Genomic DNA, 18,697 nt, shown 5'->3' with positions numbered 1-18,697 from the left:
TAAACATTGGTTTCAAAAACATTATAATTTCATTTTATACTCGATTTAATTTGTCGATTACTGATCAGTTAAAGAGATCTACCAAGTTGAAGATATAGAAATATAGACCTGTATTATGACCTTCATGTAACACTAAGATAACCAAAAAGCCTATACCATAAATATAAGTAATGAAATCAACAAATGCCACTGATGATGGGTTTTTGGCAAAGCCAATTTCTGGACCTTTAAAGGGTGTTACACAAAAACCTACAAACTGTGAAATATTTGCTTCTTAAAATTAAAAAATTCCAAGCCTTTGAAAACTGGAGTTATAGTGTTTGGCAAGTTTTATAAAAATGCCCAAACCTTCTAAAACTGTAATTATGGCATATGTAAATTATTAGTGAGGATAAAATTTTATTCCTATAAATTTTTAAAAATTTTCAGTAATAATTGCGCTCTTAATATTTGTTTTAATTTTTTAATTTAAATTAATTTTAATTTAATTAAAATTAAGGCTAGTCATCTTCTTCCGTCTGTTAAATACAAAATTTAACTAAGATTGTCATTTAAACGGCTTACGCTTAAAATATGGTAGTTAAAAGTGTTTGTAATAATTATTATTATTAAATAATTTCTTAAAAATTTAAAAAAAATAAATAAGGAAAATTGCAGAAAAAGTATAAACAATTTCTAATTTATTTGGTCTTATTTTCAAAGAGCATCTCTGATAATTTTAATAGGCGCAATCAAAATCATTATTTAGGATGCTAAATTTGTACTAAAGTGCCGAATACTAAATGGGTAAATAGAATATTAAAGGTGCAACTTGGTTTTGTATATATCGAAAATACATACACACGGAGCTGACAAATCAAAAAAAGAACTTACTTGTAAATAATGAGGCGTCAGTTGATTCCACAGTTCGAATTCAACAATTAAACTTGCCCTGTTGCAAATATTTAGCACAAATTTGAAACTTTAACTTTTAACCTATTAATATCAAACTAAGCATGCCTAATAAAAATGTAAATATATTTTAATATTATATTGAACATCTGCAATTTGTTAATAATAATGTTGGTTTATGAAAATCTTTTTCAAATAGAAAATTTAAAAATCGAGTCCCCGAAATTAACCGAACACCACTATATATATACAAATGTATATATATACAAATTAATTATTTAATTTTCATCTGAAAGCCTCCTGCGAACTAAATTTTTGACTACGAGAGTGATTGTTTACCCACTGGAATCGGACAAGAGTGGAAGTTAATAAGTATGGCTATTCAGTATGTTTCATCCAGCGTTGGACATAACGTTTGATATTCAAAACAGCTTGTATTTTTTTAACTTGTTTTTCGTACAATTTTTAGTGCTTGAATGTATTATTTTCGAGCCACTAGAAAGCATTAATATTGTGTAAAATATTTAATATATATAAATGATGGTACTTTCAAAAAAAATTGAGAGTGATTGTGAAAGTTGATAAATATACTACATTTTGATATTATAAGCCTTTCATTTGAATCCGTATTACTGTCAGACCAAGTTCTAATAGTGGAGCTAATATAAAATAAGACCGTTTTACTTTAATATATTGCGTTGGTCAATAAAAAATGTCTTATAGACCTTGTATATATTATATACAATAGTATATATAATTTATATAAATAATTTAAACAAATATATATGTAATTATATGTATCATATATGTGTATATAATTATATAATTACTCAAGAAATATTTACGTTATATACTTTTTGGTATATATTAAAAATAGTTTTCTACTTAAGTTTGAAAAAAATTTAATTTTTGTTACTGTTAAATAGCATTTTAAAGCTACTTAAAAGCATTATGTTTATTCAAATATTGTTTTTTAATATAAATGTAACGCAAGAAGGTGACGTATGTGAATAGATTTTAATATATTATATCTACTATTATTCGTATTTCATCAGAATTAAACTCAGGCTCAGATAATATTGAAAATGTATTCAATTAGTTAATGTGTTTCATTCAATGGAGACCTAAATGAAATACTTACTCTTCCCATATCAGGAAAAGTGTACACGATATGTTTCTATTATTATTATTAAAATATTGTAGACAACCAGCAAACCCTTAAGATTTATTTTAATACTTTTCAAACCACTGCAAATAAAGGTTGCTATGTTCATAAAAAATAAATTTAAATAAAATATTAAAAGAAAAAACATAAATAATGTATTTCTCATTGAGATATTAATTAATTAATAAATAATTTAAAACCTTTTAAATTGATTAAATAAAATAGTACCTCCTAATGTCAAAAAGGAAGAGTAGTTCTTGATCCAATGAGCTCCTTCTGGTCCAGATCAAGGCTGGGAAGTCACAGAGAATGTGACTGGAAATCTCGTCTGCTTTAGGCAGAGTCGATAATCTAACTCTTCTGACAGACCCATTTTGTTAAGTTGATAACACAGCCTATAGTGATCCGTTAAATATCCCTCCAGCAAGCTGAACTCTGTTCTTCTGAAGAAAAACAGACTGTAGGGAACCGTAACTGTAGGGATAAAACAACTCTTTAGCCTGACGGTTACCTGGAATGTCGCGCCAGCAGCGACTTCTCTCGGTTGAAAACAATTTTTTAATCAGAGACCTAGTTGTATACCAACTTAATCCGCAATATGGCTCCACAGAGTTGAATGGTAGATCCTACCTTGCAGATTGTTCGCAGATTCATTATCACTGATTCCTGTGTGATCAGACACTCAGCAATAGAGGGTTTATGAAAGGGTTAGTATCTATACATCTAGACGGTATAAATTTGAGAAGATATTTACTTAAAGCATACACTTGCTATATAAACTAGCTATCTTAGGGCAGACTCTTATAATTTGTTTTGCTCTTACAAAAGTTTATTATCTCTATTTCAATTTAATCTGTTCTATTCTATGTTCTTTAATGAGCTTTAATTAAGATATATTGCGACCCAGGCATGAGGTGGTTACTCCATGTTAATTGGGTGCATTTGTTGCTGGAGTCTGATTGCAATATCAAGGGATATAGAGTTCGCGGGTGTTTTTGACAGCCTAAGACCCACATTAAATATATTAAAATTGCAAAGATGAAAGAAATTAAATACACAAAATACTTTTATTTTAATTTAATTTATATTTGTATTTTTTAAATATTTTCGTTTTAGTATATAAAATAATTATAATAATCAATAATAAAAACAAAATATTTTATAATTTATTAAATTAAGCATTTTTTAAAAATTTAATTTAAAATACAATACAATATTATTAATACAAATATTTACAAAAATTACATAATAAATTCAGTCGCTAAGTTGTTAATATATATACAAATATTTTTATATAACTTTTTTGATGAAAAAAAAGATACTAAAATACATGAAATTCAAGAATAATTTAAGTGTTCAATAAAAACAGTCGATTCAGAAGCTGCAGTTAAGTACTGCCTTATACTGCACATTATATATATATTATCATTATATATTTTTAAATACACATATAGACTATATATATATATATAATTTTTATTTAAGATTTTCCTACTTAACAACTAAATTTGTTTGATATTTAACAATTAGTGATTTTTCTTACAATTTCGCTTATTTCGATTTTTTTTAATAAATAAATACAAATAATTAAATATAACAATTTCTTATAAAAATACAAAAAAAAACCATTCATATAATACAGGGTGTTTCGCTTTGTTAACTACTTGTAGTGGATTTTTCGAAAGGCAAAACAGAAATAAAAATATTGAAGTACACAATAGCAAAAATGTTAGTAAAAGTTAAGCACTTGGACAAAACATGTTGTGTGTCTTTAGCATGTTTCAATAAACTCAACACAGCCGCGCCCTACGGTACCCGCCCCTTAGCAATAAAACGCATATATAACATATCACTGATAACGCCAGGAGCGCGGCACCACGTAATCCTTCAGCGTGTACAGCATTTTCGCATACCAATGCACGCCATTCTGCTGCTGCGTTGTGTCTAGTTTAGGAGTTGCAATTTCATTACTTTGCGTTGAAGATACCGCATTAGATTTGCTCGATAGCCATGATTCGAGTTTAGCTATCACTCGTACAGGTGCCATACTCCAGTGCGCCAACGACTGACTTTTGACAATGGCATAACACGAAGCCGCCACAGAATTCACCACAATGGTTCCTTCTGCTGTGAGTGGTGCTACTACACCCTTGCGCACCACTGCGCTCAATTTCACCACACGTTGTGGACTCAAGCTGCCATGTGCATCTTTCACCAAAACAAAATCATTTTCTTCTATGTCTTCGGCAAATACATAATCCATGAGTCCCTTTTTGGGATTCCATGTTAGTATCAGATGTGCTGGTGTAACTGTTAATACCGCGCCATCTTCCGTGCCAATTTTAACAAAATCTTGCACTTGCTCCATGTTGCGATCCATAAAAAGTATGACCTCACTGTAGACCGGCTCACCCTTTTCACTCATACTCAGTACACGGTCGCCAATGCGTAGGTCACTCATAAGCTTGGTAGCCCCGCTCTCTGTGATTACTGTGCTCTCCGGTGTAAAGCAACCGCTTATATGCGTAGGATGCATGGCATCTAAAATGAGAAAAAGAAAACCAAAGGAAGGATTAATATTTGGTTTGATATATCATACAAAATGAATAAATTTTAACTAATTTAACCCTATTAATGCAGAAGGAACTTTTGTGGTTCCTTTCGACATTGAATATTTTCCTTTAATTTAAAGTCAACAAAACTAAGTCAGCATATAATTAAAATCCTCACTGCTTTGTTATCTCGAATTTGGCAATCTTGTGAAACGCTTAAGTTAAGTCCTCAAATCCTTTTAAAGTAAAAACATAACGATTTTTTATCTTTTACTTCGCCTGTTTGTTTGCAAAGTTAATCCGAGCGTGTGTGCACTACTTACACTGTGCTACATCGACAATAGGTAACCAACCCAAGACTATCTAGGGTCTAATCTAATTTGGCGTTAATAATGCCTAGAAAATGCCTGAAAAAAGGTTGTGCAAATGCGCCTTTTTTTGCACACGCAAAAATAATTAAAATCCAAACAAGTCAAAAAGGTTTTCACAGTTGCTGCCTCCTCTGTATGAGGAAACTGATGCTGTGGATTCTGTCTTCTGTACAGGCGGCTTTCTCTCTTGTATTCTTAAATTTTTTTTAATTTTTTGTTTATTGTGATCTTCTTTTTACTCCTTGCAACTTCACTTCATTTGTTAATCACTGCATTTGGGGTGGCATGACAACATCCTACATTCATCTAACCGAAACTAAAGAGACCTAGACTTCGCTTTAATGGAATATGGAAAGGGAGAGAAAAAATGTTAAGAATCATTTTTCCTACATTGTTTTCTTAAGGATTAGAAGAAAAAAATGACTCGAGCCAAAGCAGCTTACCATAATATTTTATTTATTTATTTTTATTTAATAAATTTTTTCATTGCAAACCGCAGTTGTGTCTTTCCGCAAGTGCAAAGTAAAAATGGACTTGATTTGGATTACCTGAGCTGGGACTGACCTCAACACATGTGTTTTGATTACATTTACAATATTTTGGTTTTAAATTACACTATTATAATTATTTTAATGGAATTATGAAAATTATGAATATTGTACCAAGGCGATAGTCCTCCTCCGTCCAATATTTTCTTGTATGAACCCACAATGTGTGGTGTGTAAAAACATTGAAATGAGTTAAAAAATATCATCCAATTTTTAAATATTATAATTAAAGATTAATGATTTTATTAGCAATATATTGAATTACTTCAGGTTAAATGGTCAAAAATGGACCACCCAATAAATCGAATCAAAAGTAACCAAAAGGTATTGAAGAAAATAATTGCTTTTTAAAATATTTACAAATCTATTGTCAAATACACGAAATAAAATAAATTGCTATCTATCGGGAACATGGAATTTGGTAGGTAGACGTAAGATCAAAGTGGTAAAACCGAACTTGTCGTAGTTTTTACAGGCCACTAGGTAACTAGATAGATAATAATGCCTAAAAAATTTTGCATAAACTATGGAAAGAAAGAATAAAGAGAATTTAATATTTGAATACCTATGAACTATGAAGCTAGGACCTTAGATAGGTATGCACCTCAAATTTATAGATCAAGACCCAAATATTTATAGAAGCAATCTCCCAAATTTTTTTTTGATAAACTATCGATCACTTCATGCGAACAAACAGTGGTCCATATTGAGCTCAATATAACTCAGTTTGTAATGATTCCTTTCATATCCCTATGGGTTTAACTATGGGTTTAAAGAGAATCATGGTAGTTTTCTAAATTTTTTTCGAAAAATAATATCCCAGTGAAAAGAAGTTATAGAAAGCGCACTTCATATCTCATGACTCATTTAATTGTCTAGTAATGTTTCTATTATTTTTATGAAAGCATAGGATCTTTCAAACTTTATAAGTAGTAGAGTAAACTCTATCAGTTTAATAACAGCGTGAGGCTCAAGCACCGCTCTGACTAAGTGCCTGGTACAAACATACGAATCAAAAAGCCCGACCAATGTTTTAAAGAAGTATATTGGAAGTCAGCTGCTTCAACCCTTCAACTAATGAAGGGTTGACTTTAACTAATGGTGAATATTTAAAATGAAGTATAATAGGAGTGAGCGGTTTCAACCCCTCAAGTCCTTCCTTGACTAAGGGTGTGTTGCAGACCGGCGAACTAAAAACCCCTACAAATATATGAAATTTAAAAGAATCTTCTTTAATAATCTCTTAAACTTTTTTTTAAAAATAATTTTTTTTCTTAAATCTTATATTTGGATATAGGTTATTACGTAAGAGTAAATTCTATTGCTACCAAACCGACATACCAATGATATACGAATGCAAATTTTTATGAAATATTAATCTTATTTGCTATTCCTCAACTACTATTAGCTTTAAAAATGAAATCAATTAAAATTTTTGTTAATAAAATATTTTATGACTGAACAAATAAACTCATTTTATTGGATTTTATACATATTAGGCATTAAGTAGCTAATAAATGCGCCCAAACTAAAATAAATCATAAATTGTGCCAACCAGAAGACGTGGGAGAGTTGCTAGCAACTTCCAGTAAAAATATTTGGGCACGTTAGCGCCAACTTGTAAAATTCAAATTAATTACATAAAAAATTAAAAGTAGATTACAAACTGGAAAACTAGAAAGATCGAAAGATCGAAAGATCGAAAAGCCACTAGAAAGAGGCTAGGAATCCATTTAATGAAGGCGACCACTAACTGTGCATTTTATTGTAATGAATGACATAAATGGTCGAACTATAAAACTACAAGCAACGCAGTAGGGAAATTATATAGAAAAACGCAGTTCATTGATAGTAAAACACAAAACAAGAATAGAGAAAAATCCGGGGAGAAGTGTAGAAACAATAAAAAATCCGATTAAAAACATGTTAAGCGGTACGATTTTAGACAACACAGATTTTATAATAAATGCGACCAGAAGAGTATACCGACAGACGGTGTTAAAAAATAGTGAGCGCGTCTTTCTATTATCGAAAAGAGAAGAAAACGAAGACTAAGAAAAAGAAAACGAAAAAGAAAAGAAGAAGACAAAGAAATAGGAAATTTTGTAAAAATTGGTGTGAAATGAATGTCGGCTAAATTTCAATAATTCTACACTAGAATTTTTAAAGGAAAATCCAACGATTCTGCTGAGGTTGCTGAGGTTGCTGAAAACTGACAATGAGAATAATGTGAATGACGACGATAATGATGATGATGATGACGACGATGATGGTGGTTAAGTGGAAACAGAAGTAAAAGTATGGCACTAACAACAAAATACTCCACTCAAAATAACAACCACAACAACAGCAACAACAAGTACAACTGCATGGCACTGGGATATCGCTTGAAGGGTCATAAATTAATAAACCATTAAAGTGGTTAAAATTATCGTTTTCTTTTTATCTTTGTGTTGGAGACTAAACTGATAAATTATTACAAAACAGAAGACAACACCAATAACAATAACAACAACAACAATAACAACATCAGCAACATTGACATCAACAGCAGCATCATCATCAGCAGCAGCAGCAGCAACTACTACATACCACACACGTATGTACGTGGATTTGGGCACATGGGATAGTTTAGTGGCTTATAGGCATTTAAGCGAACCATACAAATGGTTTATGCCACGTTAAGGAAAATATTCACAGCATATTTTTCATTTATGCGACACGAGCTGAACCACATGACTTGATGCAGGTTCGGTGCAATCGCTGCTGTTGATGTCAGTATTTATACTGTTGTTGTTGTTGTTGTTGTTGTTGTTATTGTTTTTGCTATTGCAGCCGTTGATGTTGCTGTCATTTGTTGCATTGGCAACAAACATAAACTTACTCTTTAATGGTTTGAAACAATCATTGCTTAAGCAACACTTAAATCTTTGAACTTGTAACAAATGTTAAACAACGAAGATGAAAACAAACTACAACAAAAATTAGTGTCCACAAGAGGACATACAACCATATCTCTTCCCGTTCTCCCGTCTTCTCGTCTTCCCATCTCAGCTAACTTGTACAAATATATATGAGCTGCATCGATCCGTCTGTCCGCGTGTCGAACCATGGAGCATACAGTTAGCTCTGTTAGCTCTGTTGGTTGCGAGATTCAAACTTTGTGACTGCTGCGGCATTTGTCACTTCTCAGCGTATAACTTTTAATTTGCTGTAATATTCGTTACGTACGTGTAGACGGAGATACTTGGCCGCAGGGAGGTAGAGATAACAGACACTTAGCATATCTAAATTGATATTAAAACAGCAGTTGACAGTGATATACCGTGGCTGATAGCTTAAAATACTCAAAAAGGTCATAAGATACATTTTTGAAATTCCGAAGAAATTACTTTTTATATCCATGAAGGAAAAGTGAAAATAATAAATACTTTCAGTTACTTATTTTATATGTATGTAATCAACAGTTTTGTATTAATTAATAACGCGTTAGGATTTACATTTTATAATGGTTATAGAACTAAAAACTTTTTGACTTTTACTGTCTATTCTTTAACCCAGCTCATCTTCTAAGTTGCAGGGAAAGCTTAAGAAAAGTACAATAAAAGTCAAGCAGTTTTTAGTTCTACTAACCAATATAAAATGTAGATGGAAAAATGATGGATCTCTGGACATTATTATTAAAAGTTTAAACGTGAAATCGCCCATCAGCTGGTACTGCGGCCAGAAGAGTTCTATTGTACCAAATCTCTGGACATACATTTATCCATAATCGTCCATAACTTCCTCATTTCATTATAAATTTTTAATTTGAATATCTCTTCAGAAACTTATGACCACATGCAAAAAATTTTTCGATTAAAAAATAGCTTGACTTATTGATTTCGATATCATAACTCGGTTGTTATAGTTAAAAAATAACATTGTTTTATAATATTATTGATTATGTTAAAGGATTTAAAAACTAAATATTAATAATATTATATCGATTATCAAAGTCGTCAGAAAGATAGTGATTTGATATCATTTTGCTTTCTTCTTTAATTATTTTCTGGAAATATAACATAAGTCTAAACCCGATGGAATTACAAACTCTGTGTGGTATCCGTGCATATACGGCGAATCCAACTGTTTCGGCAGCATGCACAACGGATTAGGTGGTGCGAAACTCACGTTTAAACAGAATCTCTTCGTTAGATACAACTGTAACCACATGGCCCAATATTCCCCTACTGACGCAATGGAATGAAGAAGAAGAAGTATGCAATTTAATGTATTTAGTGGATACATTAAATTTTATTATAAAAATAGTCATTGGAGTTAAATTGAATTTAATTTAAAAATTGAAAATATAAAATAAAATTACTTAATTTCAGTCTATTAGCCAGAAGTTTAACTAATAACACATTTCTACTATCAACATATACATACCACAAACTGAATCAAAATTATGGCCAACTCTGCTTGAATCCATATGAACATTTTTCTTTGGCTGTGCTTGGGAAATGCGTTCAAGTAGTTCACTTAGCTTTAGTGTTATTTGAAGTCTTTAATACTATTACTACTTGTTGCAACAAATTGTTGCTGGCATATTTACACTCTTTTTTTTTGTATTAAATTTTATTTATTTCTTTTTTTTATTTTGTTATTTTGCTTGGCCATGTTTTAGCAACTTCATGTGACAAGCAAGTGCAACTTGTTAGCCAAACACTTGAGCATTTATGTAAAACGCTTGTTAAATGAACATTAGTCAAATTTGTCATGCGTTTTAAATGAGACAGTGACAAGCCGAACCAAATTACTATAAATCTTATTACGAGAGCTAATCTGAGACCCCGACTTGGTTAAGTGCGGCTTGGTTAAAATGTGACTTCATAAGCTGCCACTTCAACATGTCGTTGCCGTTTAGTTTTGTTGGCAATTTATTTTTAACAGATTTTTTTTTACGTGTAAATGCTATAAATTTTAATTTTTTTGCTATTTTCGTAAAAGAGTGTGAAAAACTTATGGAAAAATTATTAATTGCTTGCAAATAATTTTGAATTAGTGATGCAAAGAAATAATGCCATAAATATTATAATATATGCAAGAAAGATAGGCTAAAAGTCAATTAAGTTTTCAATGTATAAAAGTGTTAAAAAAAATAATATATATATTTTACAAAATTTATTAATTATGTGCAAGTTTGTAATAAAAAAATAATTGCCTTATAAATTATTATTGTCAATATTGAAAACGTTTTTATTAAAATTTTAACAGATATTTATTTTAATCGCTTATACGGTGCTTATATTTTTTGCTAGCACTATCCAAATTCATCATTTGTATATGATTTTGCATAAAAACGTTTTATAAAAATACAACTTTTTCAAATAAACGTAAGCCGTTATCATATTGCATAAATAATAAATTTAATTTACATATACAATTATTTTTAAAAGTAAATATTTAAGCATTTCATTTTTTTTTGTTTTGTTCTTCATCCAATTAAATAACTTAGAAACAATTAATTTAAATTAAATGAAATTAAAGTCTCTAAGTAAACCGATTCAATCGCTCAATTCATCACAATTAAACTAATTTGGCAGCCATATTTATAGGTATTGGCACTTAAATAACTATCTATTTCTAATAAACAAAATAAACGTTTATACAATATATGTAATTAATGCCACAGATACATGAACATATGCCTTAAAGGCCAAATTATATCTTTCATAACGAAACGTCAGCAGTTTGTTGTTAATTTTGTGTTAATAAGACAGACTTTGTTGCCGCCTTAAAGTCATTGGTTTCTGATACTTTTGTTGATACATGGCAACATTGTTTTCACATAATTTGTTATTGTAATATCCATAGGTTCGTTATTTATTTTTGTGTTTTATGTTTTATGTTTTTGTGTGTAACTAACCGCCGCCTCCTACCGCGCCTTTAATGTTACAAATTAAAAATTTAAATTGATTACAAGAAATCGAAATTGAAGGTGGAAGAAAATGGTGAGTAAGGTGAGCAAAACGGTACAAGTGTAAGGATATAATTTATACAAATATTTGTTGTTGCTTGTAAGTAAATGCAATACTAACAACAACAACAACAACAGCAACAGCATGGTAAATATTGTTAGTAGCAAATTTTGATATCAGCTTGTAACAATCTAAGAGTAAATATTGTGCGGGGGTAATTTGTATAGCAAAGAAATATTGATCTTCGGCTTGCTTTGGCTTACCTAAGCAGGCAATGAATGACATGAATTCAGTACACATAACTACTAACGATATTTGACAACAACAAAGGATAATATTGGTGAATAGTTATGCAGTGGAATGCAAGTGTAAATTTATATATATATATATATGTGTGTGGTGTGTTTGTGTGCATAGATAGGCAATTGGCAATCGAATTTTACGTTTGTTTCATATAAGCCGCATGCATAGACCACACATTGTCTTCAAACTGTTTTGGGTGCCTTCAATACAGGGTGGTTGATTTACTTTATTGTTGTCGGTTAGTTTTATTTATTTTTTTTTTCATTGAGAAATTATTTTATTTTATTCTAGTTTTAAATTACAATTGTCGGTACTTTTTATTTTTTTAACGCAATTAAATATAATAAACTTATGTACTGAAAATATAATTTAAAATGAAACAAAAAAATATGAAATATATAATAACCAATACATAAATAATAATAATATTTATATAAATAATATATATATAATACTAATATATAATATAAATGTATAACATATAACAAAATATATATAAATTTTTGAATATGTTTTAAAATATACACAGTAAGTCAATGAGATCCAAAAATTTTAAAGAAATATGAGTAAAAATTAATAGAAAAATAATGAAATTATTAATAAAAAGGAACTTAAAAGATATGATTTAAAATAAAGCATTATGTAGATTCATAAAATATACAAAAAGGCAACGAGATATAAATAAAAATTCGGAGAAAAATAATAAAACTGTAAATATATTAGTTTAAAATTAGTTTATTAAAATTATTATATTAATTATTTTATTTCAATTTATGTATATAAATTAAATAATAATTAATTAATTATGTGAATTATGTAATTATTAATTATGTAATTAAATAATAATTACTTCATTAAATTTATTTTTTATAAAAAAAGATACTATATTAAACGAAAAACATTATTTCATTTCTAAAAAATTAATAAAAATAATAATATTACATAAACTGTTATAAATTTTTAATTCTTAATAAATAGAGAATAATAAATATTATTTACTTAATAAACCCTGATACACAAGATACAATAACTAAAATTTTCTTTTCAAATAAAATTTTTTAAATTTATATCAATATTATATAGCTGCTATAAAAAATCGAGGTTTTCCTTTAACTAAAATCCTTTCAACATTTCTAGAACTTATTTTAAAAACACCATATGCATTAATAATGAATTATAACCGCTCAGAAACGTACCCAGGAGGATTGAGAGGCTAAGGTGCTAACCCACTCTACCATAACTGTTTAATAAGATAAAATTTTCTTTTTGTGCACTGAAATTACCTGAAACCCCAACATTTTCTAATTATTTTTAATCCAAAATTATGTTTATACAATTTGGATTAAATTTTCAATGACTCCTTATGAGCTTATAATCGATAGAATTTTTCAGAGTATTTATACATTGAATCAATTGCTAAGCTGCGACAGTTGCAACTCTTATTTAAGAGACTTAAGCAACAAACTTGAACGATTTACACATGCTTTTTAAATTTTATATTATAATTATATATTATAATTATTTTTTTTTTGTGTACCAATATAGACTTTATTTATTCATATTACAAACATTTTAATGTCATAAAAATTATTTGAACCAGTTATATATATCTTCTGAATAATTTTGAAATTATTTTCTTTTAAAATTTTATACAATATTATTTGATTATATTTCATTTGGCATTATATTGTACATATATATATATATATAAAACATATATATATGGATATTATGTATATGTGTGCATATTTTGTTATATTTTATCTGTTATCGTTAACTGCTGCTGCGTCTTTGCCACTTTGCCGCAATCTCAACCGTCCACAGGCAAAACCATGTGAAACTCATTGGGTGTCGTATCATCAATTCGTTTAATTTGACAGGCGCAAACCTAAACATGTCAAAACAACAGCACATAACATGCGGTTTGCGGCACAATGAAACCCAAAAATAAAACACATGAATTACAACAGGCAAGCAAGCATTCATGAGCAGCTCAACAAATGCTGCTAAAGAAGTTAACAAACACTTATAAGTGTACACACACACTCTCGCATGCATACATGCAGTTAAACACGCATCGATATCATTTGGTGACTTTGCCTGCAGTGGTCGAAAACAGTAAGACAAAACACGGCCGGTTTGCGTATTGTTTTAGCTGATTTAGTATTAATTTGGGAACACATTTTTGTTTTTAGTTTTTGTTGTTTTACTTTTTAATTGTCTGACTGTCTGACTGCTTATTGGACTGTCCGCCCGTTCGCTTCACCATGCAACTTTAAGTTATTTTTGGTGTATTTCTTACTGTTCAGTGCTGTCTCCTATGCTTAGTCAACATTGGCAACAGCATTTTTGCACTGCAACATTTTAACATTTCTTTCTTTTGTTTTTTATGCTTTTCTTTTGTTTTCGGCGCATTTTCATTGCATGCGCTTTGCCCCTATTGTCTTGTGGCTGCTACTGCCAAAATTTATATGCTCTAATTTCAAAGTCTTAAGGCGTTTCGAATGTTGGCAACATTGTTCTTTTATTCTAAATTCGCCTCAAAACTTTTTAATTCAATTACGGTGCATTTTCCACGCTTGTCAATTATTTTGGGTTTGCAAATTTTATAAAATACATGCTTGCTTGCAACTTGTCGGAAGTCTGTGGTCACATCGCAAACCTGTCAAAACAATAACATTTGATGTTATTTTGAATACCGCTTAAAAATTATGATTGAATAATGAGCGCGTTATTTTAAGGCAAAGGAATAACTTTAAGGAATAACTCCGCAAAGGTAAATTTTATTTGAAATTCATAAATTAATATTGAATACTCAACAATAAATTGAATAAGAAATTCAGTAAAATCAATATGCAAGCTGATTGAATTTATGTAATTTAACACAGAAAATAGATTTTAAATATTTATACAATATATGTGGAAAGTAAATAATAAAAAAATTTTTTTTATATGTACATATGAGTATACATAGACATTATTTATGGTGCATCTATAGCATACTTAAGTTGAATGTAATTTGCTTCCGTGCAATTTGTTGCAACAACAAAAGCCATATAAACCTTTTTTCCATAAAAAATGCAACAAGAAGTTAACAATGCTGAGTTATTTTATGTATCGCTACTGCTCGTTCGCTGTATGTTGTGTTCTGTTGTATGTTGATCAATAACATAACAAAAACATAATACACAACATGCCACACTCAACAATAAAAAAGAAAACAAGCACAAACATCATCAGAACCAACGGCAGCACCATTTTAAGTCCAAAAGAATTGTTTGAGATACGTATGATGCTTTGCTCCATTATGAAAGACTCGTTTCCTTTACTTTTCTCAAATATTTTTTTACTGATACTAAAGTATTTTTTATGTTTTTTTTATTATTTTCTTTAAAAACATCAATAAGCTAAATGCTACATTCAACGCAGAAGAAGAAAAAAAAAGCTAAGTGTGTAAGCTGAACAAAGTAAAATACTATACCAAACAAAGGCAATAGTAGCAATAAAAACACAACAACAATAACAACAATTCTTATACACGCATAATACAAGTAACCAACTACCAGCTACCAATGAACCAACCAACAAATCACATTAAACATTTATTTCAAGAAGTTGTTTGAAGCCAGTTTTGACAACAAGCTTTGAGGAAACTATAAGTGCTCATATTACATACGAGTATATTAGTATATAGTATGTTCCATGCAACAACAACAACAACAACAACGACAACCGAAAAGAAAATGAAACAAAAATAAAAATATGGCTTGTATGCTCACAAAACTGTGGCAAAGAAAATTACATACAAAATACAAACGCATTTATATACATGTATGTATAGAAGGTATTTATGTGCATTAACTTGAGCTATGCTGCGCTTTTCCTTAAACTTTAATGGCATTCAATGTAAAAATGTTTATAGTGTACAGCGAGTATTGCGCGTTGCTGTTCTTGTCATTATACTGCTATGTTATCTATGTTCAATAATCATTGTATGCACATACCTATAAGCCTCATACAGGCATGAGGCCACTAACAAAACAAAACCCATAGCTCAACCAACGTGCATGATATTTGAAAGCTTAAGCAGACAATTTAACATGAAAATAATCAAAAAAACAAAATGTATAAAAAAGAGAACAAAAGTAAAAAATTTAATATATATCATGTTAAAGTGATTTGCCAGACGCGAAATAGTGCTTAATTTCTTTTTAACGATTTTACTATGTGTGTAAGTATTAATCTCTTTACTTGCTTGCTTTGTTTTTGTTGTTTTTGTTTTTCTATATACTGCGCATGTGTGTGATTTTGTTAACATTTTGACATAGTTTATCTATCTGGCAACGTTGCGGTATGAATATGACATTTACATAGTTTATGTTGGCATTAAAATGATTTATTATTAATTTTATTTAAAAATTTGTTTATATATTCTTCATATTTTTTTCTTGTTACTATTTTATTATTTTATATATTTACATGTATATATGTAACGTTGTTTTTAACCATTTAAATGTTATTATTATAATTTATAGCGTTATTTTTCTTGGAAAATAGAAAATTTCTATTTCTATGAAAGTTGGTTGCAGTGACTAAAAAAATTAAACAAAAACTAATTAAAAATAAATTTATTAGTAATTTTTTAGTTTAAATGCATGATTTGCAAATTTGCTGTTATTTTTTATGACTTTGCTAATTTTGTACATTACTTGCAGTATTTTTCAAGGTAAATATTTTGTTCTAGAAATTAACAATAACAACAAAATACTTTCGGGCAGAAGTGATGTATGCTCGGAATTGGTTTGACGCAAGTTTGTTGCTTAAATCTCTTATTTTACAACTCTAAATAATTATTTGCAATAGCTATTTATTTAAAAGGTTATAATTATCAAACAAATATAAATAAATGTACATTAATAACTTTTATTATTTAACGCAACTATAAGAAACCTCATTTAATATTGTTACGGCAATATGACAACATTTGTTAATGGGAGAAATAAAATGTAAATATGAATAAAGTCCAAACAGTTATGAGTAATAACTGTTTATATATTAAATATACACGATATTCAAGTAATAATTATTTTCTAAAATAAAACTTGCTTATATGATGTAAACACAATCTATGTTCATAAAATATATTGCATTGATGAAGTACGCAAATTATAAGTCAAACAATGAATCTTAAGAAATCTAATCTTCCGTAAATTTTGTTGACTTTAAGTAATAAAAATATTTCAAAAAAAATTATAATTATTTAAATTTAAATTTATTTATATTTTTGTAATATACATACATATATATTTATATTTATTCTTACCTGATTTAACAGAACAATGTATGTGCGCACGTGACTTGTAATATACCCAATCGAAACCGCTCTCTACAGCTAAACGTGCTAGCATACCATATTTGCTACGATCACAATCGGATGTTGTGATGTCTACGGCTCGTCCTTCATAATGCAATGAATTATTTTCATGCGAATTATCCTCATCCCAACTTTCAATAACGCGTAATTTTACACCAGGCCATTGGTTCATCACCGACACTGACAAAACATTGAGTTTCTCTTTGCATCGCTGTTGGGAGAAGAAAAAGAATTTAATAATTATTAATATTTTTATTTTTAATCAATAAATATTATATCTATTATGTTTTAAAACTGCTTAATTTTTTCAAATGAATACAAAATTATTGTAAAAGTTTATCAAAATTTATTAAAAATTGAAATCCTACGTTTTAACTATTAACAATTTAAGATTATTCCTTTTAAGCATATAAATAATTAAGATATATACAAATAATATATATTAAATATATAAATTGTTTAATTAATCTAACATACATAAAATATAAGTCACGCAATTTTGGCAATTCATTAATGGCATTTACGCTTGCTCTATGTATGAAGTTGTGAAGTCACCTAAGTGAAATGACTATAGCCTTGAGAGATATACAGCGCACCCCTTTACACATTATTAAGGCGTGGTAAATTAAAGTTCATTTTCAAAATGAACTTTTTTAAGAATTCGTGTGAAAACTTGCCTAATTTCACAAAATAGTAATAAGTGATATTTAATAATTATTTATAATTAAATTGTGTCAAAATTATGAATACTTTAAATAAATCAGTAATATATTAAATTTAAAAATAAAATAATTAAAGATGATTAAAGAAAAGTAAAATTTAAAGGAAATTTGAAATGTTTCTCAATACAATATATCTGACAATTATTTTATTATTTATTATTTCAATGGTTTTTTTTATTATAAAATTAAATTTAAGCAACAGTTTTTTAATAACAATAAATAAATAATATTGTAAAATTAATTTTAATTGCAATAAGTTGTAATATAAATAATATTATAATTTTAAATTTAGAAAAATGTTTATTAATGACATTAAAAAAATAAAATATATAATATTGTAAGATTAAATCTAAAAAATTTGCATCAATGACAATTAAAAAAATAAAATATTGTAAAATTAAATTTAAAAAAGTGTTTTTTTTCGCTACAATAAAGAAAGTAAAAGAAATAATATTGCAAAATTAAATTTAAAAAAAATGTTTATTAATTAAAATAAAAAAGTAAAATAAATTTAGTTACTATTTCATTTATTTATTTTTAATATTAATTGATTGTTGCCGCTTCCACTTAATTCTATCAAACTTAATTATTATTTTTTTTATATATAATAGGTTAACTAGTTTAATTACTTTTTAATTTATTTTTATATTATAAAGCTAAATTTAAAAGAATTGTTTATAATCTATAATGAAAAGTTAAATCAAAAAAAAAATTTTACTAACTCATTAATTAATTATTAAACTTAATTAATGTATATATATATATATAAGCAAATGCAAAATATTTTGTTTTCCATTATGTTTTATTA

The 18,697-nt window shown here is 28.3% G+C and overlaps 1 protein-coding gene across 1 annotated transcript; it reads right to left on the bottom strand.

The window, feature by feature from the left end:
* Positions 1 to 3,707: 3,707 nt before the first annotated feature.
* LOC119680916 (protein hedgehog-like) lies at positions 3,708 to 17,375 on the bottom strand. The gene is made up of 2 exons (XM_038093939.1): positions 17,117 to 17,375; positions 3,708 to 4,597 (listed from the first exon to the last, which is right to left on the bottom strand). The coding sequence occupies exons 1-2, from the start codon at positions 17,337 to 17,339 to the stop codon at positions 3,906 to 3,908; spliced, it is 915 nt and encodes a 304-aa protein (XP_037949867.1). The 5' UTR covers positions 17,340 to 17,375; the 3' UTR covers positions 3,708 to 3,905.
* Positions 17,376 to 18,697: the final 1,322 nt, after the last annotated feature.

The sequence above is a fragment of the Teleopsis dalmanni genome, chromosome 2 (assembly GCF_002237135.1).
Source record: "Teleopsis dalmanni isolate 2A chromosome 2, ASM223713v2, whole genome shotgun sequence".
NCBI classification, from domain to species: Eukaryota; Metazoa; Arthropoda; class Insecta; order Diptera; family Diopsidae; genus Teleopsis; species Teleopsis dalmanni.
This window is presented reverse-complemented; position numbering and strand designations above follow the sequence as displayed.